Source organism: Sturnira hondurensis, unplaced genomic scaffold (assembly GCF_014824575.4).
Source record: "Sturnira hondurensis isolate 20B ecotype Veracruz unplaced genomic scaffold, ASM1482457v3 Scaffold0022908, whole genome shotgun sequence".
Taxonomy (NCBI): Eukaryota; Metazoa; Chordata; class Mammalia; order Chiroptera; family Phyllostomidae; genus Sturnira; species Sturnira hondurensis.
The window spans coordinates 7,055,579-7,082,382 of NW_028095539.1; the positions used below are offsets into that span (position 1 = coordinate 7,055,579).

Sequence of the window (26,804 nt, forward strand, 5' to 3'; positions counted from 1 at the left end):
CTTCTTCGGAATTTCATGACCCAGACAGGCACCTCCCTGGTGGCCTGGTCACAGTGGCAGCTGGTATTCATTGAGCATTTGCTACAGAGCCACTTCCTATTGAGCAGATTTAATAGTCAGTTGCTTCCTGCCCCCCACCCCATGGCTGTTGGATCCCTGAGCCCCACAGTGGAGGATACGGCATTGAGCAAGCTGGACCTGATCTCCACCCTGTGCAGCTTTCCCCATGGGGCAGCACGCCCCTCCGACCCATGTTTTCAGACGAGCAGGCAAGGTCAGGGGTGTAAGGCGAGCACACAGCTTAAACTAAACACCAGGCGGCCAAGACCCCGCCCAACATGTCTGAGCCCCAGTCCATCTCTGTGTGGGACCATGTCACCCTCCTCCCTCCTGAGGGCCAAGGTCTTTGATACTGTGGCTATTCCCAGCTCTGTCAGCTATTTCCAACTTCAAGGGGGACCCAGCTGGCAGGGCAGAGGCCCTAGGCTCGTGGGGCAGGGGCCAGAGCAGTGGGAGATGCCTGGGGGATGAGGAACGAGAACTAGTCATGGGTGAGAAGAGGGGCCGAGGAGCTGTGACCCCACAGGGCAGGGCAGCGGACAGCCTCCAGGGCTCCCATGGGCTTCTACTGGACTGAGCCGCATCTGCACGGAGGAGCTCCAGAAGGACCTCACCAGCTTGTGGTGAAGTGATACATTGTAAAAGCGTGTCCAGCATCACGTTCCTCTGGTGAGGTGTCCAGAGAGGCAAGGGACAGCCGCGTGGGGCCAGGGCTGCCTGGGAAGGAGGGCATGACCACACCGGCCCCCAGACGTTGCCACTCAAAAGAAAGTGGGAAGCATGCTCTTTTGGATCAGTGGGGGTTACTCGCCCAAAGGTCCAGAGGGGCCTAGAAGACAACATATGTGGGTAACATGGACCAGGAGAGGCAATAGGGAAGGGTGGGGTCTGTGGAGAAGTGGAGCGAGCAGGCCCCTCCCAGGACAACGGACCAGTATTGCCAGATCTTTCGGTGTTGCAAGAGAAGGCATGCTGCAGATATAGACGTAAAACCTGCCACAATATTTTTGAAAACCTTGCGCAGGTCAAACGAAACACACCTGGGGTTCACGAGCTGCCGGAGGCCCCTCTGCTGTGACGTTTCCATATCTTCTTGTGGCAGAGATCACACAGGCCCCAGACTAGGAGAAGTCAGCAGGCCGCCAGCAGGGCAGGCACTCTGGGCATGCGCAAAGCAGCCTTGCCAAGCCTGCCAACTCCAGGCCTGAGGGGGTTGGTCCTCCTATCCACGCCCCAGGCCCTGCCCAGGGGCAAATTCTTCTGCTCAGAAAATTCTCGGAGGTTCCAGGGGAGGAGTTCAGCTGAGCCTTGGCCAGCCAGGGACAGGAAATGAAGAGTGAGCTCCCCATTCCTGGAGGTATGCAAGCCAAGCAGGGTGGCATTTGTGGGCAAGGAGGAAGCGAGGGCCTGTGCCCCTGCTCTCTTCAGCAGGAGCAGACGTCGATGAAGTGAACAGGAAGTACAGACGCCGTTTAAAATGTAGAGGGTGGTGGGTGCCAGGCATTGTGTCCTCATCCCCTTCTACCTGGAGGAGGCTGAAGTCCTTGGAGAGATGAGACCTGCCAGGCCTCCAGGTCCCGACTGGCTGAGCCGGTAGGCTCCCCCAGATTCTGCTGGGGTCCCTGGGCCGCTGACACGCCTGGTTTTCTACTTCCTCGAGCCCTCCCCCTTTCTTGCCTTCTTGTCTTCTTCCCTAAACGTCCTGTTCCTATCGATCACCAGTAACTGGAGATGGACGGAACTCAGGACAAGAATAGCTGACGCAGAAGGGAAGGGAACCTGGCTCTGTGGTGGGGGCGGGGCCGGAGAGAGGCCCCGCCCCTCACTCGCAGGGCTGTGCGCTGGTCCTCTGCCTAGTCTCCCTCCGCCATGCAGCAGGGGAAACAGGCCAGAAGGGAGGTGTGGGTGCTCAGCCTCCTCTTTGGCCCCCCTATGGGTGCGGGGCCCGGGGCGGGGCGGGGCAGCGCAGGCCAGGCCTTCCTCCTCCTCCTGTACGATCAACTCTCTGCCCAGCGATCTCTCGGCCGAGGGGCATTGTGAGCCTCCTTTGCGTGTTTCCTCACTGGGTCTGCCTGTGACAATCACCGTCCCCAGGACACAGGAAATGAGATTTGGAAGTTAAGGAGGCAGTGAATGTGCCCATTCCCACGGCTGTTGCCAGAAAAACAGAGAAGGATGGTGTTGGCGCGGTTGTGGGAGCTGGACCCGCGTGCCGTGGGGGGCGTACAGTGGTGCGGGGCTGCCCGGAAGGATGCCCATCCCTCAGAAACCAGAGAGGACCCCACAGGACCCAGCGGCTCCGAAGGCACTGAGAGCAGGGACACGAACAGACGTGTGGACACGCACGTCCGGAGCAGCACTGTTCATAGAGGCCAAAGGTGGAAATGGCCGGAGCGCCCATCCACAGGTGATGGGCAAACAAAACGTGGTCCGTCTGCACGAGAGAGAAGTGTCCAGCCTTAAAAAGGAAGGACGTGCTGCCACCACTCGGACGAGCCCGGAGACACGGGATGCCCAGGGATGCCCAGGGAAGAGCCCGGGAATGCCCACGGTTGCCGCCTGACACGGCGGGGGCTCAGGGACAGGGAGTGTCTGGTATTGGGGGAGCCATAAAGTCCATGACATGTTTTCCATAAAATTAGACACATTTTTCACGTTCACCAATAACTTCACTGACTTGGATATTTTGAGTTAGGTCGACTTTCTCCCGCTATTGGCTTCTAGCGGGGGGAGGCCAGGGCTGCGGCTGAACGCCTTCCAGTGCAGGAGACAGCCCCACTGCAGAGAGTTATTTGGCCAAAATGTCAATAGTGCCGAGAAACTTGGCAAACTGCTTTTGACACGTTCGATCAGTCACAGCACCTTCTCCACACACTGCACGAATCTTTTTTTGCGTTTCAGTTACATTTTTACCTTTATTGAAATAATGAAGCACAATACACCGAAGATGTTGAGTGTTTTCTTCCATCTTCAATATTAAAATGGCTGCACAAAAATTCACCAATTTTGATTAAGTTTTTTTTAAATGCACGCTGATACGACAGCTGTCATGATACAATCTAACAAAATTGTTTCAAATGAAGTTAAAGACAACTAAGCACTACTAGATCCAGCAGACGGAGAAATCGTAATGGACTTTTCCGCCGACCCAGTCTTTCCCAGGAGTCAGGATTGACCCCCCTGAACACGCCACTTCCGGGAGCATCACTCTCCAGGACCCTCCCCTGCCACCTGGAATCTCTGGACCTCGTCTCCTCGTCTCCTCGTCCCCTCCCTCAGTCGACGGCTGTGCAGGAAAGAGAAGCTGATTTGAACGTGAGGCTTTGGCAGAGGGTTACCGCCCAGTGCATTGGTGTGGAGCCAGGCGGACGGACCGGGGGACCCAGCGCGGGGCCTCTGGCCCCCTGGCTGGAACAGGCTCCCGCACCCGCCTGCTGGCTCTGTGACTTACAGGCCCTTAGGAGCCAGAATTGAGGCGAAGGAGGCAGGCCGGACAGACAGGGCTGGACTGGCGTCAGACAGGGGAGGAGGTGGAGCCAATGCGGACGCAGGGACGCTCCACCCCTCCGCAGAGGGAGGCTGGGGCGGGTCCTGTTAGACCTGTCCATCATCAAGCACGCGATGCACTCAGAGATCCCCCCTCGTATGTGCCCCCGGTGGACCGCACACAGGTCTCTGCCCTAGCCACACACGTGACTCCACTTCCACAAGCACGCAGGAGCCCTCGGTCAGCTCGGGCCTCTACCCTGGGGAGTCTCAGGGCTTCTCCCCTGCAGGAGTGGCCCGTTCAGTTCTTGGGGTCCCGGAGTCTGGTCCCATTCTGGGGGGAATGTGCCCCCTCTGGTTCCTTCCCAGCCCTCCCACCAATCTCGCAGCCTGCGCAGGCTCCTAACATTGACCCCCATGACTACCCACCCTGGGAGGGGCCCAAGGCAGCAGGGTTTTGCTGGGGGAGTGGCTGGCCTCCTGCCCTTCCATCTTGCCCCTTCAATGTGGAGGATTTTTGTCCCAAACACAAACCCAACCATGTCACTTTACTGCATGGGGACCTTCAGTGGCCTCGAGTAGACTTCAGAATCAAGTCTACACTCTGTGACTCTGCTCACGTGGACGCTGGGCTTTCCCCCACGCCCCTGGGCAGCCTGGACTGTTTCTTCAGGGACACAGCCCAGGCCTCCCTGGACCTCCTTGTCCCCCAGGGCTCAGCTCAGAGAACAGCTCTGTCCCTCTGTCCCCTTCTCTGGCCTTCAAGGAGAGGAGCGCTCCCGCAGCCTTGTCCCAGCTCTGGTGGCCACATGGACACAGCTGGCCTGGCCCCCAGCCCCAGGCCCCGAGAGGGCAGGCTTCTCAGGGACGGCAAGGCCAGCACCGAGCCCAGGTGGGCAGGCTGTGCGCTTGTTAGATTCACCTACTCCCTCAGCCACGAACAGACAAACTCACTTACGCCCATGAACGAGTCTCGCTGCAGGCAACTCTGTCCAGGGAAGGGAGGGACCGGGGACGCAGGCGCTGCAAGGTGGGCAGGGATCCTCCACTGGGCCCATGCCCACCCACGCCCAGCCGCCACACATACACACGTGCTTCCTGGCCCCTCACCTGCACCCACCACCTGGGCCTGGCCCTTTCCTCTGGGGCAGTGGCGCCTCCCACAGGGGAAGGAATGACTTTGTTTCAGTGAGTTCACCTGCTTGTGCCCACCTGTCACCCCCAGGCCGCGCAGCGCCAGAATCCAGCAGCCCCCTCCCTGGGCCTGTGTCCTGTTTGCTGGGAAGCTGCCTCTGGCTTCGTAATGGGTAATAGGATTTACCAGTGGACTGCAGACGGCGATGCACGTTAAAGCGCTTAATAGGAAAGGACTTCGCACAGCCGCCCAAATTTGATTTGGCCAATGAACTCAATTGCCAGCCTAATTACGTTCCAGGAGGAGCGCCAGCCAGCATCCATCCGCATTACCCTGAGAAGCCAGGTCGCGTCAGGCAACCTCGGCCTCCCAGACCTCGTGCTCCGCACCTCTGCTCGCACTGCCCCATCCTGGGGTCTCAGGCCTTGACGGGGCACACTCTCCACGCTCTCCACACTCCTGCACACCCTCCCCTCTAACGCCCGAGGCCTGCTCTGTTCCACTGATGAGCTGGAAGTCACCAGGCAGAGGTGCACCAGGCACCTCCACTGCCCGGAACCCCCAGGGTCCAGGCTCTCCCCTGCGCCCACTGGTGCACACCATGTCTGAGGGGTCCCGGTCAGTGCCCTGGAGTCCTGGTGGGGGCCTGTGAGGGGAGCCAGCGCAGCCCCCTCCTCTCTGCCCAGCTCTGGCACCATCTCCAGCTCATCCAGACTCCCCGCTTCCTTGGTTTTCCCCCAAGGAGCCGATGACATCAGTCTTTCCGGCAGCCAGGGGTTGACCTACATTCCTCTTGCCCGCCCTGCCGTCTGGGAGTCTCTCCAAACACCCCGCTCCTCTCCCGGGGAGGAGGGCAGGGCCCAGATCACGATTTTCACGGAGCAACGGGGCTGGCCCGGGTCCAGATGGCGCTCCCGCCAGCAGCTCCCGGGCACCTCCTGCCGCTCCCCTCGGGGGCCCAGCACATTCGGCCTGGTGCCGGCTGGTGCCCCCACTGTCCTGGGCCCCGTCCTGTGTCCGTCGGGCACCCCACCGGGCCCGGCAGATGGACGGGATGGGGCGAAGTCAGCATGCCAGTTGTCCCCGGGCAGAGGCACAGTGAGCGTCCCACAAACTTGGGGTGTCTGGGACTTTGTTCCCCCGGAGCTGAGGACCGGTGCTTCCTCCAGACTCCTGGGATCTCCTGGGGCTCATGAAGGACTTGTCAGTTCGAGAGCAAGGAACAGCTTACCAGAGCCAGTGGCTGTGGCCATCTCTCCGGTGGGCAGGCAGCAGGGCCGGCTTCCTGGGGGCAGTGGGTGCCCCCCAGGGCAGACCTTGAGAGAGGTCAGGGGTCACAGAGGGCCAGGACTCAGCCACCTGGGCGAGCAGGTGGCAGGTGGGGCTGCCAGATGAGATGCAGGATGCATTTAATGTTGTATTTTAGATAAAGAATTAATCATTTTTAGTACTTATACTAAAAACATCATTGATTGTTTACCTGAAACTCAAATTTAGCCAGGAGTCCTATATTTTTCTTTGCTGAATCTGACGACCACAGTGACAGCAGGGGTGACTCAGAGATGGGGACTTGAGGGTGTCCCCTTTGTGGGCATCCGGGGACTGAAGGACATGTCAGTCATGTCTGCTCTGGTGCTGCCGGCTGCTGAGAGAGGCCTGGGCACGAGGGGACCTGTCCCTTGAGCCTGAGCTCGTGGGGGCTGCAGGGTAAGGCCGCCCCTCTCCCAGGGACCCCCACGCCCACTCTTACCTGCTGGCCATCAGCAATAGCAAATAGCCGAGAATAAGAGCCGGTGTGTCCGGAGGGCCGTCTGCGAGCCAGGCCCTCCTCGGGGACAGCCCTGCCATGTGGGGACAGCCCAGTCCCCATTTTACGGAGCAGGAGACAACAGCCCCCGAGCCAGGTCCTGGCCACCGCACACTTCCCTGGGCCGGCCGTGACGCCGACTGGCACAGACTCGGGCAGAAGCTTCTGCGCAAATGTGGCGCGCCACAGGGTGCCACAAAGGTCTGAGACCCGAAGAAGTGGCATGCTCAAGGTCACCCAGCAAATCTGCAGCAGGACCTGGCGTGGACCTGGCTGCTGACTCAGCATCCACCTCTCTCTCTCCCTCTCTCTCCCTCTCTCCCTGCCCGCCCCCCCCCCCCAGACCATCCAAAGAGTTAAAGGCGTGGGAGGTGGGGAGGGGACAGCAGGCCCGTGGGCTGGCCGGCCTTGCGCTGTCCCTCTGTTCATTATTAAATAATGCTTCCTGATGGATGAGCCGAAAAGTGCTGTGTCGCGGGGGCAGGCGGGCAGCTGACGGTTTTCTCGTGAGATTGATGGTTCTCGAAGGTCAAATTCAGAAAGTGGTTCCCTGGGAAAATTGATCCCGTGGACGCAGGGAAAGGTTTGGGCTGCAGGCACGGACGGGAATCTGGGCGGGGGCAGAAGCTGGTGCTGGGCGCGGAGGTCGAAAAGGGGGGGGCTCTTCCTTGCGCGGCTGCATTTCCTGACCAAGGCTGGTCCCCAGGATTGGGAAGCAGGGCCGTGACATGGGTGGTGGGCGTGGGGAGGGTCTGCTTCAGCGCCCCCCCAACCCAGTCTTCACCACCCCCGTGGAATCCACAGAAGGTGAGTGCTAGGGGCAGGAGAGTGGCCATGAGGTCCCACTCCAGCACCTGATGTCCCTGGGTTCAAATCCCACCTCCTCAGCCAGAGACCAGGCCAAGAATCCTGCATCCTCACCTGTGAAATGGGAGAGGTGCTTCCGCCCTTGCGCACTGGACAGCACCTGTTCATGCAGGAACGCCTGATAAAAGATGTGCTCCCCCTCCCCAGGGCCCCCGAAAAGAAACCCTAAGAGGCTAGCAGCCCTTAGGCTAGGAGGGGGAAGGCCATGCTGTGTTTGGGGGACCTGTGGGCTGGCTGGGTGTCTCTGAGCTGAAGTCCATCCGAGAACCAGCCCTGGAGACTCCCTGGGCTGCTGCCCAGAGGCCTGCTTGAGACCCTTCTTAGAGTGGGCTCCACCCCCTGTGTGGCCGCAGGCAGCTTACTTACCATCTCTGTGCCCCCTTTCCTGGTCTGGCAGAGGGAGCTCCTGGCAGTGTGTCTCCCCAGGACTGTGGTGGAGGGCCGGGTGTTCGCTCGAGGGGCGGTCCCAGGACGGTGCCTGGTGTCAGCTCCTTCGCCCGCAGCCTCTCTCTGAGGTACAGCGTGATGGGCTTGCATGGACAGCGCCAGGAGAGACATTGCAATGAAACTGTTCCCCGGGCCTGGTCACGCAGGCAGCCCCCCACCGTTTCCCACCGGTGTGTGTGTGTGTGTGTGTGTGTTTAGCAAATGCTGTGGCAGAGATCGAATTCCCACCCCAATGACATGCATTTTACATGCACACTCGATGGCTTCGGCGTATTTGCCACGTTGAACAATAGACTGTTTTCATCACCCTGAAGAGAAGCCCACTGCCCTTGGCTGGCACCCTCAGTCTCCCCTCCCCCAGCCACTTAAACACCTGCTGTCTCTGTGGCTTTGCCTCTTCTGGACGTTTTCTGTGACTAGAATGACACGTCATGGGGCCTCTGGGTCTGGCTCCCGTCACTCGGCATGTCGTGTTCGAGGTGGGTCCAGGTCACGGCAAGTATCAGTTCTCCAACCCTTTCTACGGCTCAGTAATATTCCACTGCACAGATGAGCCGCATTTTCCTCTTGTTCACGGACGTTTGCGTTGTTTCCACCTTGTGGCTGTCACATGGGACACGGGTATGGGTGTGCACATTCAAGGTTTCGTGTGGACGTGTGTCCCCATTTCTCCTGGAGGGACAGCCAGGGGCGGAGTCACTGGTCTATGAAAATTCTAAGTCTCACTTTTGGAGGATCTGTCAGATTTCTTTCCGACGCGTCTGCGCCGTCCGACTGCCAATTTCCCCACATCCGCCCCAGCGATCGGCATTCCCTGTGTCCTCGGTAACGGTGGCCGCGGGGGTGAGGCGGGCCCTCTGCGGCCAAGGCCGTGTTGACTTCCTGTTCCCGAGGGTTAGAGGTGGCAAGCGTCTTTTGTCACCCGTTTGTGCACCTTCTCTGGAGAACTGTCTATTCAGATTCTTCGCCCACTGGTAAAGACTGAGTTGTCTGTCTTTTTCTTATTGAGTTGTAAGAGTTCATCATCCATTCACACAATGAAGTCATATTCACGGGATGGAGAGACATCTCTTACCAGAGACACAGTTTGCAAAACTCTCCTCCCACTCTGGGGGTCGTCTGGGTGCTTTCCTGATGGTTCTCTGAAACACCTGAGAATTCTCTCAACTTCTGTTCCGCCCTGAGGCAGCGTTCCAACTTTGTGCTTTTGCACGCGGGTTCCCATGGTTTTTACTTATTTAATGATTTACTTCCATCACTGTACTGGTACGTTTTGGCCTCACCTACGTAATAATACCCCAAGTTTGAGGAGTGTGTCACTTGGAAGAGATCCACCACCACCAGCAGACTGTTTTACAGTTCACGTGCGTCCGCCGGGCGGTCTCGAGTACACCCACCCAGGGAGACACTGACTCCCGTGCTCACTGGGAGGAGGGAGCGTGCCCTGGCGGCAGATCTGATCGGAGGAGGGACTGTGAAGGGCCTCCCTGGAGAAGTGACGTTTGTCCCGGCACCTACACCTCCCCTAGGTGTTGGCTTTAGGAGGAGGGGGTGGGGCCCCCTCCTCCCCGGGTGCTCACCCCGGGTCCTGCAGGGAGGGTGGAGAAGCTGAGGCAGCCTCTGGGAGATGCGGCTGCTGGGAGGTCCAGGAGGGACGCCTGGGTTGGGTCAGGAGTGGCTGCCCGTGGGGCCTTGGGCGGCCTCTCCCCACCTGTAGGCCACTCCCAGCCTCATCACAACCTGCTTCTCGGGTGCTGCGGGGCTTCCTTGCACTTTTAACAACCGAGGGCAGCGTTCCCGCCGAGGTCGGGATGGCTGACTTTCCTTTACGTAGCTGGTGTCTAAAAATGTCTTGTCCTGAGGCCGGAGGCAGGGAGACACTCCTGGTTCCCCACGTCTGGCTGTGTCCCTTGGCCAGCTCCAGGGGGTAGTGAAGGGGAATTGAGAAGAGGAAAGAAACCCTAAAACCTTCCAAGGTCAAATACACTTTGCACACAAAGCTTTGTCACACCGAGTCAGACAGGTTCCACCTGTGGGGTGTCAGAGCCTTTCTCGTGCTGGTGAGCGCCCTGTTTGTTGTGGGGGGGGCAGGGGTGAAGGCATTGGGGAGCAGCGTGTGTGTCAGCTGCTAGGCTAAGCCTGGGACCTTTCTCTGCCACAGATCCCCTCTGGGGTCCCCAGGAAGGAGCGCCCCAGTGCCAGTGGGCGCCTGCCTGTCCCCTCTGTGCCCTTCCCAGGGCTGGGCACAGAGGCCCGCAGTACACAAAGTGGGGAAAAGGGGGGTTACCACGGTTCACCCACAAAAAGAGGGACAATAACTAGTAAGTGGCGCTGCAGGAATGAGCTGCGTGTCTCGCGCGCCCGCACCTGGGGACCCGCTTTTGTCTCTGTCTGCGTGTACGACTAGGGGTCAGAGCTCCAGGGAAACGGGGGGGGGGCTGGCTTTGCCACGCGTCCCTGCTTCACTCCGTGTCAGGGGGACCCCGAGACAGGGTGGGTCCAGGCTGGAAGGGAAGCTGGGTCCATCGCTGGACCTGGGACTTGAGTGCTCTTCTCAGCCCTAGGGTCGTCCTCCTTCCGGAAGGTTCTCCCCTCCTCACCTGAGTAACGCTTGGTCCCCCTTCAGGTCTTGGCTTGAAGCTGCTCTTCCCGGTGCCACCTGCGCACATGTGACTCAGGCCCTGGGGCTCCGGCTCCTCCCGAGGAGCACGGCATGCATTAATGGTCTGATCTTTAGAGAGGGAGAGAGGAAGGGAAGGAGAGGGAGAGAAATAGAAATATCAATGTATGGTTGCCTCTTGTGAGTCCCCTGCTGGAAACCGGCCTGCGCCCCAGGCATGTGCCCTGACTGGGAATCGAACCTCGATCTTCTGGGTCACAGGCCCGCGCTTCACCCACTGAGCTACACCAGCCAGGGCTGATTGCCGCTTTAAAGTTGAGAGTCTTCAGTAATCTTTAGGTTTTCAGTGAGTAGAAAATTGGGTAGGTTGCACAGAAAGTTCCCGATCCCCTACCTCGTCCTGCACGGCCTCCTCTGGTTAACCTCCGGCGTTTGGGACGGCAGACAAACCCACGCCGATACATTATTAACGGGCTTCCCTCTTGGCATTGTAGTTCTGTGGGTTTGGCCACGTGTCTGATGTCAGGTATCCACCATGACAGTGTCACACAGAATCGCTCCACCTGCTCATCCGCCCTCCCCCCACTGTATCTCCCTGCTGGGCCCCACACTTCATCAGAGTAGAGACCCCATCTGCTGTATACCCACTGTCCCCACCTGGAGCGGAACAGGTGCCCTGGAATTGTTTTTCTTTGCATAATTTAGTAAAACGGGATTCTATTAAACATGTTATTCTGCGGTTTGCTTTTCACTAATATTGAAATATATCTTGGACACGTTCCCGTGTCAGAATATAGAGCATTGTCTGTCTTTAACTTGTCACTGTGGAAGATTTCCAACACACCCACGACAGTAGGAAATACCACAGTGAGCCCGGCCGTTACCAACTCGTGGCCGCCCCGCCTCGCCCTGCCTCTGCCTGGGTTCTCCCTCTCTGCCGTCCTGAAGCAAAGCCCAGACAGCAATATTCGCCCATCCATGTTCTGGTGAGAACCTCTAAAACCGTGACCTCAGGACCCTCACTGCACCAGTGCAGGTGCGTTTGGTTCATCAGGTGCAGTCAGTTCGAATTTCCAGCCGTCTCATGAAGACACGTTCCGTTAGTTTGAGTTTGGAGGGTGCGTGGATGAAGATCCAGGTGAGGCCTGCACCCTGCTGCTGGCGGTCTGCCTTCGGGGTTCCTCTCCACCTGGGCCCTCCTCCGTCCAGGTCAGCCTCTGCAGTTCGCCGGCTCAGGGACCTGGGCCGGCCCTTCAGGGCTCCCCTCCCGCCCCCACCCCCCCTGGACTTGGCTGGTTGCATCCCCCTGGTGTTGGTTAGCATGTTTCTCTCTCCCATATCCTGTCTGTACATTCTTCGCTGGATCCAGAGACTTGATCTGACTCAAGTTCAGTTTGTTTTGACGAGACTGCTTCGGGGCTGAGTGGGTCCTTCTTTCTGTCTGGAAACTTCCCTCTGGTTGTCTCTCTGTAATGTGCCAGGCTGTTGGGACCCAGAGCCTTCCATCCAGTGGGGCTGCCACCTGGCGACCTTCTAATTCTGCCATTCCTTCTTCGCTTGTTTGCTGGGATGTTTCTACAAACGAGACACCCCCGTCGACGGTGGGTTGCCCAGAGGTGTAGTCTGTGAGAGACCAGCGGGACAAAGCCTCCGTCCTCCCCCTCAGTTACTGGTTTTCAGAACGACGAGTCACCTGTAAATACTGCAGTGAATGAATAATCCACCTGTGGATGAGCTGACAGGGGTGTGGGAGTCGGGCCACTTTTCTCTCCGCCCTCACCTCAAGGGCGTGGGTGTGGCCGCAGTTGCCAGCGGAACTGGTGACCCAGAGGCTACCGAAGTCCTGGGGCCAGGTCGGTCCAGGACTGCAGAGCGAGCGCGGCTCCTGCTCTCTGTCAACCCACCTCTGCCCAGCGCAGAGTCGGAAGCTGGGCTGCTGCAAAGACAGCCTCTGGGACAAGGGCACCTGGCATCCCGCCCCAACAGAGACGTAGTGAGCCCGTGAACCCCTGATCAAAGAGAGGCCAGCCACTGGGCCCAGGACAGCCCCCATCCTGGGCAAGGACGGAAGTGTCGGTCCCTCGGTGGGAGGGGACCGGGGCCTCTCGGGTCCCTGCGGGGCCAGCCCGACACCCTCCACGCCCCGCGCCCGGGCGCGCTGACTCTCTGCCCTGTGTCCCTGCAGGTGTAAGTGCAACCTGCACGCCAACCTGTGCTCGGTGCGCGAGGGCAGCCTGCAGTGTGAGTGTGAGCACAACACCACGGGCCCCGACTGCGGCCGCTGCCGCAAGAACTTCCGCACCCGGTCCTGGCGGGCCGGCTCCTACCTGCCGCTGCCCCATGGCTCTCCCAACGCGTGTACGTACGGCCCGGCCAGGGCCATGTGCCCCAACCTCCAGCCAGCAAGGCGATGGTCTCCCCACTTCATGACCCCAGGAGTTCAGGGCATCCCTAAGCTGCAGGGGAGGAGGCCCGGGCTGACCTGGGTGGAGCTCTTCCACTCGCCCCACGTGGCGTCACTGGCGCCTGACACTGGTCCAGCGCTTCATCAGAGGCTGTGCTCAGCCCAGCTTCCCATCAGCCCTCCAGCAGCCCTGCTGGGGGCATCACCGTCACCCCACTCTCCAGACAGACAAACTGAGGCCCAGCATCCTCAGTGCCCTCCTGGGTTTCACCACACTTGGTTCCAAAGCCAGGCCTGGGCCATGGCCTCTGGCACCTACCTGGATGACCACCCGCCCTCCTGGGCACGTCGCAGGAGCCCCTGCAACACTCCTGTGAAAGATTTGGGTGACTTTGGGCTGATCAAAGCTGAGGCCCCACCATGAGGCGTGTCCTGGGTGGGAGGGGTCTTGCCAGGTGTGCCAGCACAGGTGGCCTTCAAGGGCGCAGACACCCCTGTCCCCAAGGCACCCTCCTCCCGGGTGCGCCCCCTCCTTGCGGCCTGAACCACCCCCTGAGCCCTTTCTCCAGCCCCTGCCACTCCCTCTCTGACTGGCTACCTCCCTGGTGTTTGCCTGTCCCGTGGCCTCCCCCTCTCTTCCCTGCCTCCTCCCTGCACCCCATTCCCCTTCCAGAAGAGTCCTGCAGCATCTCCAGACCCCCACAGACCAAGACTCAGACCCAGGCCCCACCTTGGCTCTGACACCTCTCCTCCCCCCAGTCCTATCCAGGCATCTGAAGCATCCTCGTTTGGGGTGCTGCCCTTGCTCCCCACTTCCCCAGGGTCTCCAGGGGCAAGGTGAGGCTGGCACACACATCTTCAGCCAAAAGCTTTCTCACCGGGTCCCCACCTTTGCTGGGCCAGCCAGGAGAAAAGCCCCAAGAGATACAGACTGAAACAAGCCCCCCTCAGGTCCCCATCTCAGCAAGAGTCCCCGACACCCAGGGGGCCAAGCCCTCAACTACAGCCCCACCTCCCCCTCCCCTCTGCAGACACAGGCCTTTCCTGACCTGGGGGCTCCGGGCTCCAGGACCTTGGGTGCCCTGTGCCCAGTGACCGCAGCCGAAAACCTTGACTAGCCACGTTCCCTTCCCAAAGGCCTGTGAGGCCATTCACCCCACACACCTCGGGCCCCTTCCCACCCCCACTCTGAATCCAAATGCCCTCCCCTCCCCAAGTGTCTCTTTGGCTTGGATCTTTCTGTCCCTGTGGCTTTGTCCCTTGCCCCCCGTAACACTCATGTTCTCTGACATTCCATCGCCCCCCAGAACAGCCTCCCGCCTGTTCTCTCCAAGCCTCCTCGTCCTGTGTCTAATAAGAGATTAGACACCCCCAGCAGCGTGTGTGGCCCTTCTGAGCATGTGCCCTGATGGGATGAGTCGAGGCTCTGAGACCCAGTTTCTCTGTCTGCAAAATGGGCTAAGTGTGGCAGCAACACATGTCTTGGTCCCTGCAAAGTGGGGGCTCACGATGGCGGGGACTGTAAGCTTCCTCCCCAGGCCCCGCCCCCACCCCCCAGCAAGGAAGAAAAGGCCTGGGTCCTTGCTTCTCCAGCCACCACACTGTGACCCTTTCTCTCCCCATAGGTGCTGCTGCAGGTTCCGCTGTGGGCAGTAAGTACACACCTGGGTCCCCACCCTGGGGACAGTGACGGGGACCCCAATGCTCAAGCCTCTTTGCATGTCCTAGAAAGAGCAAGAGACAGAAGTGGGGGGTCCCTGGCCCTGCTGGGCACTCAGGCCGCCCCCTCAGCTTCACCTCGTGCACCCTCACCTCTGGCTGCTCCTTCCCATCCCTTTCACTGGCCCTGTGGCCGCCCTCACCACCACTGTCTCCCCCTCACGCTCCTTGGTTAGTGCTGCTTTGGAAAGGCCTCTGTGACTCCTGGGTGAATCCTGGCCACCCCTCTGGCTAGGCAAGAGCGGGGGGTCACTGCCTTCCCCACCAGACCAGTGTGAACCGGGGCCTCAGGCCTCCAGAGCAGGCAGGCCACTCGCCGCAGCAGGGACACAGGTGTCCCATGGAAGCAGGCGAGGGAGGGTGGGCGTGGGTGCCCAGCAGACACCACACACCCTGTCTCACTTGCTCCGAGTCGGGTGTGGGCCCACTGGGTGGTCACAGTATCTCATTTAACCCTGGCACCCCCAGTGGGCGTGGCCATCTGCTCCTGGAGTGCCTGCCAGGGTCACACAAGCTGAGAAATGCACTTGGGGAGCATGACCTCCCTCCGCCAGGGCTCTGTGGGACCACACCTGCCCTGGTGGCACCCGTTGGGACACCAGTAGAAGAGGGCGCCCCAGGCGGCTGGATCTGGAGGGGACTCGGGTCCACTCAGTGGGGCCCTGAGCTCTTCTCTAGGCTGCCCCGAGACCCCCGCCCTCTGCCACCAAGCAGCAGCAGGTCCCGGGAAGACCCGTCCCCCAAACCCCCATGGGCACTGTGGCCATGAGGGGGGACCCAGCCACTCCTGTCCCCTCCGTATCCACTACTCGGGCCCCCATGGCCCCAGCAGTCCACTGCCCACAGGTGGGGGCCCAGACACAGCCCAGATGCCCCACCTTCCCCAGTCCCTGCCCGGCCCCTGCCTCTCGCTGTGGCGGGACATGATGGGACATGATGCGGTGGGGGAAGGCGGGCCTGGCTGTTAGGGAAGCTAGGACCCTACAGCCACCAGAGTGTGTGGCCAAGGGGCCTCCAGGCCGTCTGGGCCCCAACCAGGGGTCCAGGGCTCCCTTCAAGCTCCTAGAGTCTTCTTCCTCTCTATGCCACACCCCCCGGCAACAAGGAGCTGCTCGGAAAGACACCAAAACCAGCGTGGCCAGGAGGACAGGGGGACCTCGAAGCGGGGCCCGTGGCAGCAAGGCCACACACAGGTCACCCAAAGTCGGCGCCTGTCTCCAGTGGGACTCTGGCTTCAGCGCCACCCCCATGGGCTCCCCCACACCCAGCTCTGCCCTGGCCCCTCAGCAGCCCGGCCCCCAGGGTGGCCCAGAAGGCAGGGCAGACAGGCCCTGCGCCGGGTGTTTGGAATACAGCTGCAGGGCACCTCGGGTCAGGCCGGGGCCCGGCTTCCCGCTCACGTCAACCGGAGTGGCCACCCCTGGGGCCCACCCTCACAACAGAATTGCAGACATGCTCTCTGGGCCTCACTTCCTCCAGAGTGGGACTGGCCTCTGCTCAAGACGTGGGGTGCTGGGGGGCCCTCTGATCCCACCTGGGGTCGCCCCAGACTGCTTCCTGTAGGGGCCAGGTGCCCTGAAGGGACCTGGGGTGGCATACGTAGCTCTCCCCTCCTTTGTGCTCTTTCAGGGGAGGCACTGGCAGGAGGCAGGGCCAGCCAGGAGGGTGGAGGGTTTCGGGGCAGGGGGTCGCCTGGTGGCCCCGAATTGTCTGCGAGGTAGAGGACGGTGGGGTGGGGGCAGTCTGGGAATCCCGGTGTGGGTTGGCCCGGCCGCCCGAGACTGGGGATTTTCTTGCTGAGCCTGCGACGGGTGGACTGGAACAAAGCTGGTCGGGATGGGTGCTGAGTCTGCCCCCCGTGGTCCGTCCGGGTGGGGGGCTGGGTGCTGCTGCATACCCACTGAGGGCCCTGGACTACGTTTTCCGGGCTGCTTCCGATGTGGTACAAGGCTGCAGGGCCCAGTGCAGAGCAGGACACTTAGGGGAGAGGCCAGGGCCATGAGCTGAGGAGTCGAGGAAGCCTGGACTTGGCAGAAGGAGGTGCCCCCTCCTCCGCACTGGACGTCCAGTGAGGCTGCGGTCAGCTGTTCGGCCTGAGCCCGGTGCTGGGGCCTCCAGGGGGAAGAGGTGCGGGGTGGTGGGCCGTGACCTCAGGTGCCCTGATCAGGGGTCCTCACTTCTCCTGAGTAGTGGACGTCCATGCCTGGACCCCTGTTGTACTGGACCCCACTAAGGAAGGCAGGTGCCACAAGGGCAGGGTACCCCCCACCCTAACTCGAAGCTCTGCCAGGTGGGGGCTGCCGTTTCCCACCCCCAGGAGTGGGCACTCAGGTCCAGGAAGGGGCGTCTGGGCGGAGGGCGTGAAAATGCACCTCAGTGAAGCTGTCGGAGGAGAAGGAAGTGGGACCTGAAAGGGACACCTGGGCAGGATGGAACTCCGGGCGAGGCTTGCGGCTGCCAGCCCGGGTGGGGACGGGGGCGCTGTGAGGTGGTGCCGGCTACACCCGGGCTCCCCCAGCTCCCAACTCCCAAGGAACAGTCGGGGCCTCCATCTGCTCTTGGCATGGGACACAGGCCCCTGCGAGAACGCTCTCCCAGCACACCTGAGTCTGTCCCTGGAGAGCCCTGGGGGCCTTCCCCGCCCCCAGATCCCCGTCCCTGGAAAGGGCCCGAGTCTCTCCAGGCGCCTCCCGGCAGGTGCTTCAGGCTCTTCGGCCGGAGTCCAGCTGGCCCTGGAACTGCTGGCCCAGATGTTTCTCCTTCCTGCCAATGTCAAGCTGTCTGAAGGGCGGGGGCCACCTGGTGGAAAAGGCCACTCCCGACCACTAATCCTTGCCCCCAGGAGGGGACGGGAGAGGCACCACAGCCAGAAGCCTTGGCACAGGTTTTCTGTGCCTCTAATGAAGCCCCTGCCGATGGTGGCCGCGCCCTCGGCTCCTCACTGGACACCGCAGTGATGTCAGTGTGGCGGCGTCCGAAGGCTCCTGGCTCCGAGCTGGAGGGTCTCCCGCACTTTTTAGCTGGTAGATTTTCGTTTTCTTTCTTTACCAATGGGCACCTCCGTAATCCCTTTAGAAGTGGAAAGAATTCCACTCTGGGTTGGTCCTTTGAAATTCAGCGCCGAGCCACGCCCTGACTGGGTCAGCTGCTGCCTCCTGGCTGTGTGTCCGCCCAGTTGGTCTTGGAGATGGCACGGTGGCATTTGGGGGTTGACTTACATAGGGATCCCTGGTGAGAAGGGGCCCCAACCACGGGTCAGAGGGAAGGTGGTGGCCGAAGAGGCAGGCCAGACGCTGGAGGGCGTGTGTCCTTGCACTGGGTTGGACAGGAAGCCTTCGAGGGCCCCTTTGCACACGTTTGATGCCTTGGCCTGAACGGCCACCAGCCAGAGACCAGCACGAGAGGCCTGGGCCCAGGTGTGGGACTGGGTGTCACTCCGCCCTTCAGTGGGGACAGGACCCCACAGGGGGGGTAGAAGAGCTCCCGAATCAGGGTGCCCGCTGCAGACAGGGTGCCCGCCCACCAGGTTTCAGGTCTGTGGCTGCCCCCACAGGCTGCAGCAGCGCCCACGCCGTCTCTCTCGCCAAGTCGGACCTCACTCTCTCTGGCAGGTGCAGACAGCCCTTCTTACAGTGCTGCGTCTGATAAGGGGCCGGGGGCAGTGATGCCTCAGGCTGTCCCCAGGACACCCCCAGCCCTACCCTCTTGCATGACTTGCTGTCTTCTCTTCTTTCCCCCAAGAGTGGATCAGGCCGTGGACAGCAGCCCCCTCAGGGGAGAGACCCCCCTGGTCCCGGGGGTCCTCAAGTGCACAAGGTATGGGGGGAGATCTTCTTAGACCCATAGGACCCTCCCCCTTCTCGGAGCTAGCAAGTGTACATGGTGGGGACCTGGGGTGGGGGCCTCAGGGGACTGAGGGTGGGGCCTTGGTGCTCTGCTTGACCCCCACCTACTTCTCACCTGCGTAGGGTCAGTGACATCACCACACCTTTTAATCACACACCCTCCAAGGTACTGGGGAGCCGAGTGCAGGCGTGATGGAGCGCTGAGTGTCAGGGCTTCCTGCAGGGGGCGACCTCAAGCACGACGGGGAGACAACAGGAGAAGTGCGTCTCAGCCTGTCCGGGTGGCAGGCCCAGAGGGCAAAGGCTTATCAGTGGCATGGCCAAGAACAGCCCACCCAGCAGGGGAAGGTGTGTTGGATGAAGGAGGGCTGAGGCAGCGGCAGGCCCAGAGCCTCGTGCCCTGACTGCAGGGGAGGAGGCGCGCACCGGCTCGTTTGCAGCCTCAGATGGGTGTGCACAGGGGGCACAAGGACCTGCCTGAGTCTCCAAGAAGGGGAGCCACCCTCCTCCCAGCCCGTCCGTTCCCTGGACATCAGACTCTAATGCTGTGGTAGGCAGGAGCGCCATCTCCCCCTGCCCCAATTCAGTTCCCCTCTGCACCGGTTCCAGCTCCGGAGCCAGCCCCGGGCCTTGAGCAGGGCTTTGAGCGCCCTCTGCTGGCAGGATGTTACGGAGCAGGAATCAGAATCAGGGAGGGAGGGTCTGCAGTTAGTTCCCAGAAGCTGACAGTTAGAGGGGGCGGGTGCCATCACTTTCCTGCCCTGCACTGGCTGGGACGTCCGGCAGTCTCGCCGGAACAGGTGGAGTGGGTCCTGGACAGGCTGTGCCCTGGAACACGTGACAGTGGGGAACTGGCCTGGCTATGGCTGGGGCGGGGAGAAGCTTCAGGAGGAGGAGGGACGCCCGAGGCGTGACTGCCACGTGCAGACTCGGGAGGTGACCTCATGCTCAGGGGAGTCTGGGGGGCAGGGATAGGAGAGCAGAGGAGAAACCACGTTTTCCACCCCTGTCGGCTTTAGCACGGGCGCTGCGCGATGTTGGGGGGGGGTCCGCCCGGCTGGGTGTGTCAACGCTCTCCGAGGTGGGGACCAAAGGCAGGCTGTCCTGTTTGCCCCTGGGTGTGCTTCCTCAACTCCGGGCAGGCGGCAGAGCTACCAGGGCCCCCTGGGAGTCCTCACTGGGCCTTCCCTGGGCCCAGACAGCCCACCCCGGGGCAGCTGAACCGGGGCTGACGGAAGAGTTTGTTTCTCATCTCTCTAAGCTGTGGGCACCTTCACCACCGCCCCCACCCCCACCAAGACCTCCCAACCTTTCCAGCTCAGGCCCAAATCCCCTCAAGTGATGCCTACTGAAGAGTTCCCAGGTAAGAGGAAGGCCCCAGGGCCGGTCAGCCCTCCTCCAGTAACACCCCCATCTCCACTGGAAGGAACTGAGGCAGGGTGGAGGGCCGACACCAGGCTCAGAAACCCTCCCGGGGAGCTGGGTCAAGGTGAAGCTGAGCCTGTCTTCTCTCCAGTCCTCCCCCACCCCCCAAGAGAGCTGGGAACAGGCATGAGTCAGAGGCTCTTTTCAGCAGCTGCCCAAAAGAGCCTGTCCTGGCTCCCCTGCGGGATGTGGCCTGGGGCTCATCTTGACTGAAGCAAGATCTGGGACACAGGGGTCACCACACTGCTCCTTGGGACCCTTGGAGGATGCCCTGCCTCCTCGCCCCTGGAGGGGCAAGGTGAAGGGGCAGGTGCAGGAGGCCCATCTCCTCCTGGGCCCATCTTGGAGGCTCATTTCTGTGCGGTCTCCCAGGCCTCAGCCCCTGACACCCGGTCCCCCCTGCTCTCCTGTCCCAGAAGGGAGGCTGGGTCCCCTGGAGACGCCTAGCCGGTGCTTCAGCGAGGGCGGCCTGTACCCCGCCTTGTTCAGGGGCAGCCGCACTGGCTTTCTTATGCAAGGGGGTGTTGAGCCCCATTGGAAGGACACGAAGGAATGTCCCCCATTTTTGCGTCAGGGAAGGTGACCCTCCTCACCAAATCCCACCCCTTTATGAAGGGGTGGAATCCACCTCCAATTCGTGGGGTCTTGCCCCAGGCGGTCACGGGGCTTGCCCTGTGCCTGGAGTGGACGTAGGACTGGGGAGAGAGCGGCCTGGTGCAACGAGGGGGTCCTCCAGCAGAGACGAGGGCCTGCCGTTGGAGTCCCAGACTGGACTCCAAGGCTGGGGGGAGGCGAAGTGGGCAGGCCCTCTGGTTTCAATCAAATTTGCAGAACAGCTCAGGCTAATAAGAGGGTCCTGCAGGTAGTGTTTTTCCTTTCAAACATCTTCCAAAGCAGCACGGGAGGAAGCTTCTGGCAATTTCCATCCATCCTGCCCAGCATTCATGCATGCACCTACCCTTCCATGAGCCTCAGGGGGCATGGTGGCAAACACCCTCCCTGGACGCACAGTCCGGCGGCCATTTCCCCCACCCCCTGCATAGATCATCCCTAATCCCCCTGACATCTCCCGAAGTCTCTGCTAAGAGCACCTCGCCCTGGCAGGCCCAACTCTACCCCAACCCACCAGCCCGACACCCTGCAGGCCCCAAGGCTGGCCCTTCCTTTCCCTGTCCCTCACTTTCCCCGCATGCACGGGGGAGGGGCAGCAGGAGGGCACAGTCTCCCTGCGCCCCTGACGCCGATGTCCCCCGCGCCACCGACCCAGACTGCGAGTGCTACGGCCACTCCAACCGCTGCAGCTACATCGACTTCCTCAACGTGGTGACCTGCGTCAGCTGCAAACACAATACGCGGGGCCAGCATTGCCAGCACTGCCGCCTGGGCTTCTACCGCAACGGCTCCGCCGAGCTGGACGACGAGAACGTGTGCATCGGTGAGCCGGCCGGGACGCCAGGCGGGGTCTGAGAGCCCCCAGGCGGGGCTGCGGAAATTCCCGCTCCCGGAAGCCCCTGAATCTGCGCTGTCGATCAGGTCCCAATTTGGTTCCTCCGGGCCACTGGCTGGGGTCAAAGCCCAGCTCTAGTCCCAGGGAAGCCATCCTCATCCCAGCCCACTCGGTCCCTGGACGTTTGACTCTCCTGCCCCCCTAGGCAGGAACTCACCAGCCCCCTCCGGATTCAATTCCCCTCTGCACCAGCTCCAGCTCCGGGTCAGTGAGCAGGGCTTTGAGCGCCCTCTGCTGGCAGGATTAGTTTGCTCTGTGCATTTGGGCAATTCCCTTCCCTTCCCTTCCCTTTCCCTTCCCTTCCCTTTCCCTTCCCCTTCCCTTTCCCTTCCCTTCCCCTTCCCCTTCCCTTCCCCTTCCCTTTCCCTTCCCTTTCCCTTCCCTTTCCCTTCCCGGCATCCCTGGTTTCTTTGCTTGTAAAATCAGGAGATGGATCAGATCAAAGGTTTTCAACCCTTTTTCGTCGATAAAAGTCAGGAAATTCTCAAATGAAATTCTTCTAATGCTTTATAAGCATAGCCCCAGTGGGCTTTTTTCACAATCTGCTCCAGAACTGGCTTTGGGATCCTGGGCGGAGACAAGCCATCCCAACAGGCCAAAGCCACGGCCCCCAACCAACACCCACCATGACCGCCAGCCCTACCCCGTCCCCAGTAGAGGCCAAAGCTCAGCCCTGGTGCCCAGCCCCATGGGGCTCCCCCAGCCTGCCCCCAGGCCAGCTGCAGCTGCTGGTCTGAATCTTAGCAGTGGCCTTCAGGTGATTCCATCAACTCCAAAGTGAGCTGCCGATGTCACACGGCCAGCGCAGACCCGCGCAGAAACGGGGCTGGGCCTCCAGATCCGATGAGAGGTGCCCCTCCCTCACAGCCTTCCTCTGCCTTAATCCCCAGGCCCAGCACTGGGCTTTGCGGATCCCTGGAGAGGGGACATTTGTCCTGCACTGTGCATGGGCCCCAGGAGACCATCTGGAGAGGCTGGGGGCCTCTGGGGCTGCTCCTGCACAGCCCTGGAAGGACCTACATCCCCTACCCCCAACACACACACCTACCACGTGCCCCACACAGAGGCCTCCGGCCTCTGATGAGGCTCTGTGCACCTTCAGAGATGTTTGGAAATGTCCGCTGTGGTCACAGATTGGGAGACTGAGGCCCAGAGAGGGGAAGAGTCTGTCCCAGACCATGCGCCAGAGGGGGAGGGGTGCCAGGGAATGAAGTCGGTCTTATCCTCCAGTACGGACCCCCGCCTTCTAGCGAGCTCATGCGGACAAGGCTCGCGGAGCTGGTTGGGTGGGGTCCATGCCTACAAATCGCCCTGAGCGCACATGGTGCCCCTGTCTGTCCAGAGTGCAACTGCAACCAGATCGGCTCCATGCACGATCGGTGCAACGAGACGGGCTTCTGCGAATGCCGTGAGGGTGCAGCGGGACCCAAGTGCGACGACTGCCTCCCCACACACTACTGGCGCCAGGGCTGTTACCGTGAGTGCGCGCCCGCCGGTGGGCGGGGGCCTCGTGCTGTGCGGGCGGCGGTGGGCGGGGCGCCAGTCAATGCTGCTGGGGCAGGGGCCTGGCGCGTTGGCAGGGCTTAGAGGGGTGGCCTGATGTTGCCAGAGGCAGTGTCAGGGGTGGTGGGCAGTGCAGGTGGGGAGAGGGCCTGTGCAACTGCGGGTAGGGTGGGGTCAAGTGGGAACCACGAGAGGCTGAGCTCGAGTTGCCTGGGAAGGGAGTTGGAGGCCGAGTGCAGCTGGGGGTTGGTTGGAGTTGGCTGGGAGAGGAAGGCGGAGAGGCCGTCCGAGGAAAGGGCCTGGCGGAGACGCGGCAGTAGCCAAGGTAAGAGGTGGGAGAGCGCTCCAGCCCCACAGAACAGCACCAAGGCCAGTGCCAGGAGCGGGAACTGCGGAGGCGAGGTCTCCTTGACGGTAGTCACCATCCACGCAGGGACGTTTCACGCCAAGTGCGCCCCGAGGCTCCAACACCCCCCTGGTCCAAGCCGTGCCCCCAGGGGCTCGCACACCCCTAGTCTCAGCAGCTCCAAGGTGGCGGGGAGGTGGAGTTGCACTGGGCCTCGACTCGAGTTAATTGCGCCTTCGCCCCGCAGCCAACGTGTGCGACGACGACCAGTTGCTCTGTCAGAACGGCGGCACCTGCGTGCAGAACCAGCGCTGCGCCTGTCCGCGCGGCTATGCCGGGGTGCACTGCGAGCAGCCCCGCTGCGACCCCGCAGACGACGACGGGGGCCTGGACTGCGGCCGCGCGTCCGGGACTGCGCCGCACCCCACCACCCTGCTCGGCTGCCTCCTGCTGCTGGGTCTAGCCGCCCGCCTCGGCTGCTGAGCCCACCCGACGACCCGCGGCCGGCGAGGGCTGGTCTGCGCGCTGCGCGCCCTAGGCCCTGCGCCCCGGGGCCGGGCAACGAGAAGGGTGCGGCCGGAGCTGCTCCCAGGTGCTACTCCGCGGAGTCCTCCGCGCCCCGCCCGCCCCCGCCGTGGCACCTGCCCCCGCCCTGGCGCTGCAGCAGGCGGCGCCGAGGGGTCCTGGCCCCAGCGGCCTGCTATGTTGGTCTTCGGTTTTCTATGTCCCGCAGCCCCCTTCCTTTTATTTTTTGCTGGCGGTGAGGCAGGGCGAAGAGAAACGCTGCTCACCCGACACCCCAGGTCCGCACACACGACTGTCGCGGACACCCCCTGCGCCTGTCCCTGGCCGACCCTCAGCCGGCGGACCGGAAGTCCAGCTGCTGTAACTTCAGCCGCTGACTTCACTCTCCTGATATTCTTTCTCCGTTTTCCTCTGCAACCCACCAGACGCCAGGCCGGAAAGATGCCTGGGCCCAGGGGCTCCTTGTCTGGGGGAGGGAGAAGGAAGGAGAGTTTGGGGGCGGGGCTGGAAACCTCGTTTTGTAGAGAACTATTTTTGTTCGAGTTCACCGCCCCCTGCAGGGAGGGGCAGGAGCGGGACGCTGGCCCCCGCGGCGTGGTTGGTGGTGTGTATCTGGACAGTAAAGGTTTGCTCGCTGCTGCCTCCGGGGCCTGCTTTCTGTGTGTTCACTGGGGGTTTGAAGAGGAGCCCCGAAAACAGCCTTAAAGAACCCATGTCACGTGGAGGCCACATTCTCTGGGCCTTTCGGGGAAGAACAGACAGCCCCGCCCACCACGGGCGGGGCCCGCAGAGCACGCACTCCTGAGCCAGACGTGTGGCCCTGCCAGGGACCCGCTTATTCCCCAAAGTTGCCCCTCTCCTTTCACCAAAACCAAACCGAACCCGGTTTGCCGCACTTTTCCTCAGCTGTCCTCAAGGCTGCAAGCGCGGGGCGGGGGTCGGCATGGCTGCTGAGAAGCCGAGGGAGTGGCCGGCCCAGCCTTCGGGTGCACCGTCACTTCCAGGCTCAGGTTTAGAAATCAGGACGGTTGTGCGGCTTCAGAACTGCCGCCCCCGCGCCTCAGGCCCAGCGTCTGCGGCCGGAGCCCCCTGAGTCCCAAGCTGGGTCAACAGGGAGGGCCACGGGGGCCCAGGGGCAGCTGGAGAGCTAAGTGCTGAAGGATGGGGCTCATCCGCAGAGGCCCTGTGCCAGGGAGGGTGTCCTGGGTGTTTCCAGCTTTGGGGGTTGCACCCAGATTCCCTTCCCCACCAACTTCCTAGCGGCCAGGCAGTGACCCAGGGCCGCCTGGGTCCTCCTGGCCCCTCCAGCCCCTGCCCTGGGTGGGTCAGGCCTGCCGCACTCCCTCAAGCCCCCCAGACAAGGCTAAGCGCCAGCGGAGCAAATCTGGCCTTGGGAAGGAGGTCGCAGCAGGCACTACAACCGCTACTGAGCAGGCCTGGCTGCACTTCAGGGCCGAACCCACTCCTAGCCCCGCCAAACAAGTGCCTTCTGTGTGTCCTGGCGGTGCACCACCTTGCTCACCGACGGAGCCTGGGGACGTGACACTCGTCCAGGGCTCCCCGTGCCTGGGAGTGGCTGCGGAACAGTTCTGGCCAGTAAGATGGAAGCAGGGGTGAGGGGCTGGGCTTCCAGAGAGTTCCTCGGACACCTCCCCTCCCCCCCTCCACACCCGGCCTCAGGGCCCTGTTCTGGCCCTGGCTTTGCTGTCTCCCCTCCTGCTGCCGCTTGGTCAGCAGGCTGTGGGGAGGGCCCACCTGGTCACACCGGGCGTGAGACCCGATGGAGGTAGAAGGTGGAAGCTGCCGTCCTGAGGCCCTGGCAGGGCCGGGGACCTGCCCTGGTTGCCGACCTCCGCACTTCTTAACGTGACAAAAAATAAACTTTGATTCAATTAACAACTGGAATTTGGCTTTTCTGTTACCTGCAGACTTAGAAATTCCTCAGTCATAGGCTCCGCCCCCCAGCCTTGAGTCCACAGAAACCCAAACCCTTCCTCCCCGGCTGGTGACCCCCACGGCACACACCGTTGGCCACGAAGACCCAATTCCAGCAGCGTTAGGCCGTGGAGTCAGGACCTCGCCGCCTTGGGCCTCCTCCTTCCAGAACAGGACCTGCTGACCTGCCTGCACCCCCATCTGCGAGTGAGGACAAGGGACAGCAGACCCAAACCCACCCAGGGGGACTGCCAATGCAGGCTGCTATCTGTAAACAAGTCGCCTTCGTCCTGGTCACCAGGGCACTAAACCATAAGGGTCCAGTCGTTCACCATCCACCTCCACCCTCCCATTCAGCTCCTGGGCTAGAAGCACAATCTAGGGCCTGGGCGTGTGGACTCCTTAGGGAGGGAGGGAGGGCATTAGGATGGAATGGGGGGCTACCCCTGCAGCAGGCTCTGGCGTACCAGTCACACTTTGAGGTGGGGGCAGCCTCCTGCCTCAGCCTGCTGCTGGGAGGGCGGCTGTTCACCGGCCAGTGTGGAGGGGGGTAGGGGAGCAGGGTGGGGGTCCCAGAGAGGAGCTCTGGGCTGACACCAACAGCTTCTACCACCCCACCCCTGCCCCGCCTTGTGTCACTCTGGGTGTGTCCCCGGGAGCTTCCGGAAGGGTGTGGGAAGAGAGGGTCCTCAGTGGCTGAGATGTCCTCCTCGACCCCTCCCAGGCAGACTAGGACCGGAGCTGCACCGGCCTGCCTGCACACAGGGAGTGGCACCCCAGAGTGGCACCCCAACCAGAGTGGCACCCCAGCCCCTGCGGACCGGGCCCAGCCCTGATCCCAGCCGCAGGCTGGAGGGCGGGCTGCCAGCAGCCGGCCACTGGGCAAACCCGGACATCTAGCAGGCAGCTGAGAGCAGAGAAGGTTAGCAGAGCCCGCGTCCTCTCCCAGCCGGGCGCCCTGGAGCCCAGAGCTGCTGTTGTGTGGGCTCTGAGAGGGGAAGAGCCGTGACTCCCCTCTCCTGTCTCGGGACACAAGGCCAGCGTTCGCAGCGCTGCATGGCGTGGCGACCTTCGTCTTCCCCGGGGACAACTTTCTCCAGCTCAGTGCCACCAATTCCAGGGGCCAGGTGGCCCTCAGGGAGGGGCCTGTGGTGTGCAGGGTGGGAGGTCTGC

General features: G+C 61.9%; 1 protein-coding gene across 10 annotated transcripts in view; it reads left to right on the forward strand.

Moving 5' to 3' along the window:
- Positions 1–24,344, forward strand: part of NTNG2 (netrin G2) — a 51,661-nt gene extending 27,317 nt beyond the window's left edge. For 9 of the 10 annotated variants that reach the window (XM_037036515.1, XM_037036516.1, XM_037036514.1 and 6 more), the window contains 7 exons: positions 12,608–12,780; positions 14,452–14,478; positions 18,287–18,361; positions 19,652–19,753; positions 21,083–21,250; positions 22,665–22,799; positions 23,419–24,344. In XM_037036515.1, the coding sequence (XP_036892410.1) occupies positions 12,608–12,780; positions 14,452–14,478; positions 18,287–18,361; positions 19,652–19,753; positions 21,083–21,250; positions 22,665–22,799; positions 23,419–23,654 (916 nt within the window). In that variant the 3' untranslated portion in view covers positions 23,655–24,344. The remainder of the gene's footprint in view (positions 1–12,607; positions 12,781–14,451; positions 14,479–18,286; positions 18,362–19,651; positions 19,754–21,082; positions 21,251–22,664; positions 22,800–23,418) is intronic. The other variant, XM_037036523.1, reaches the window with a different exon arrangement.
- The last annotated feature ends 2,460 nt before the right edge of the window (positions 24,345–26,804 follow it).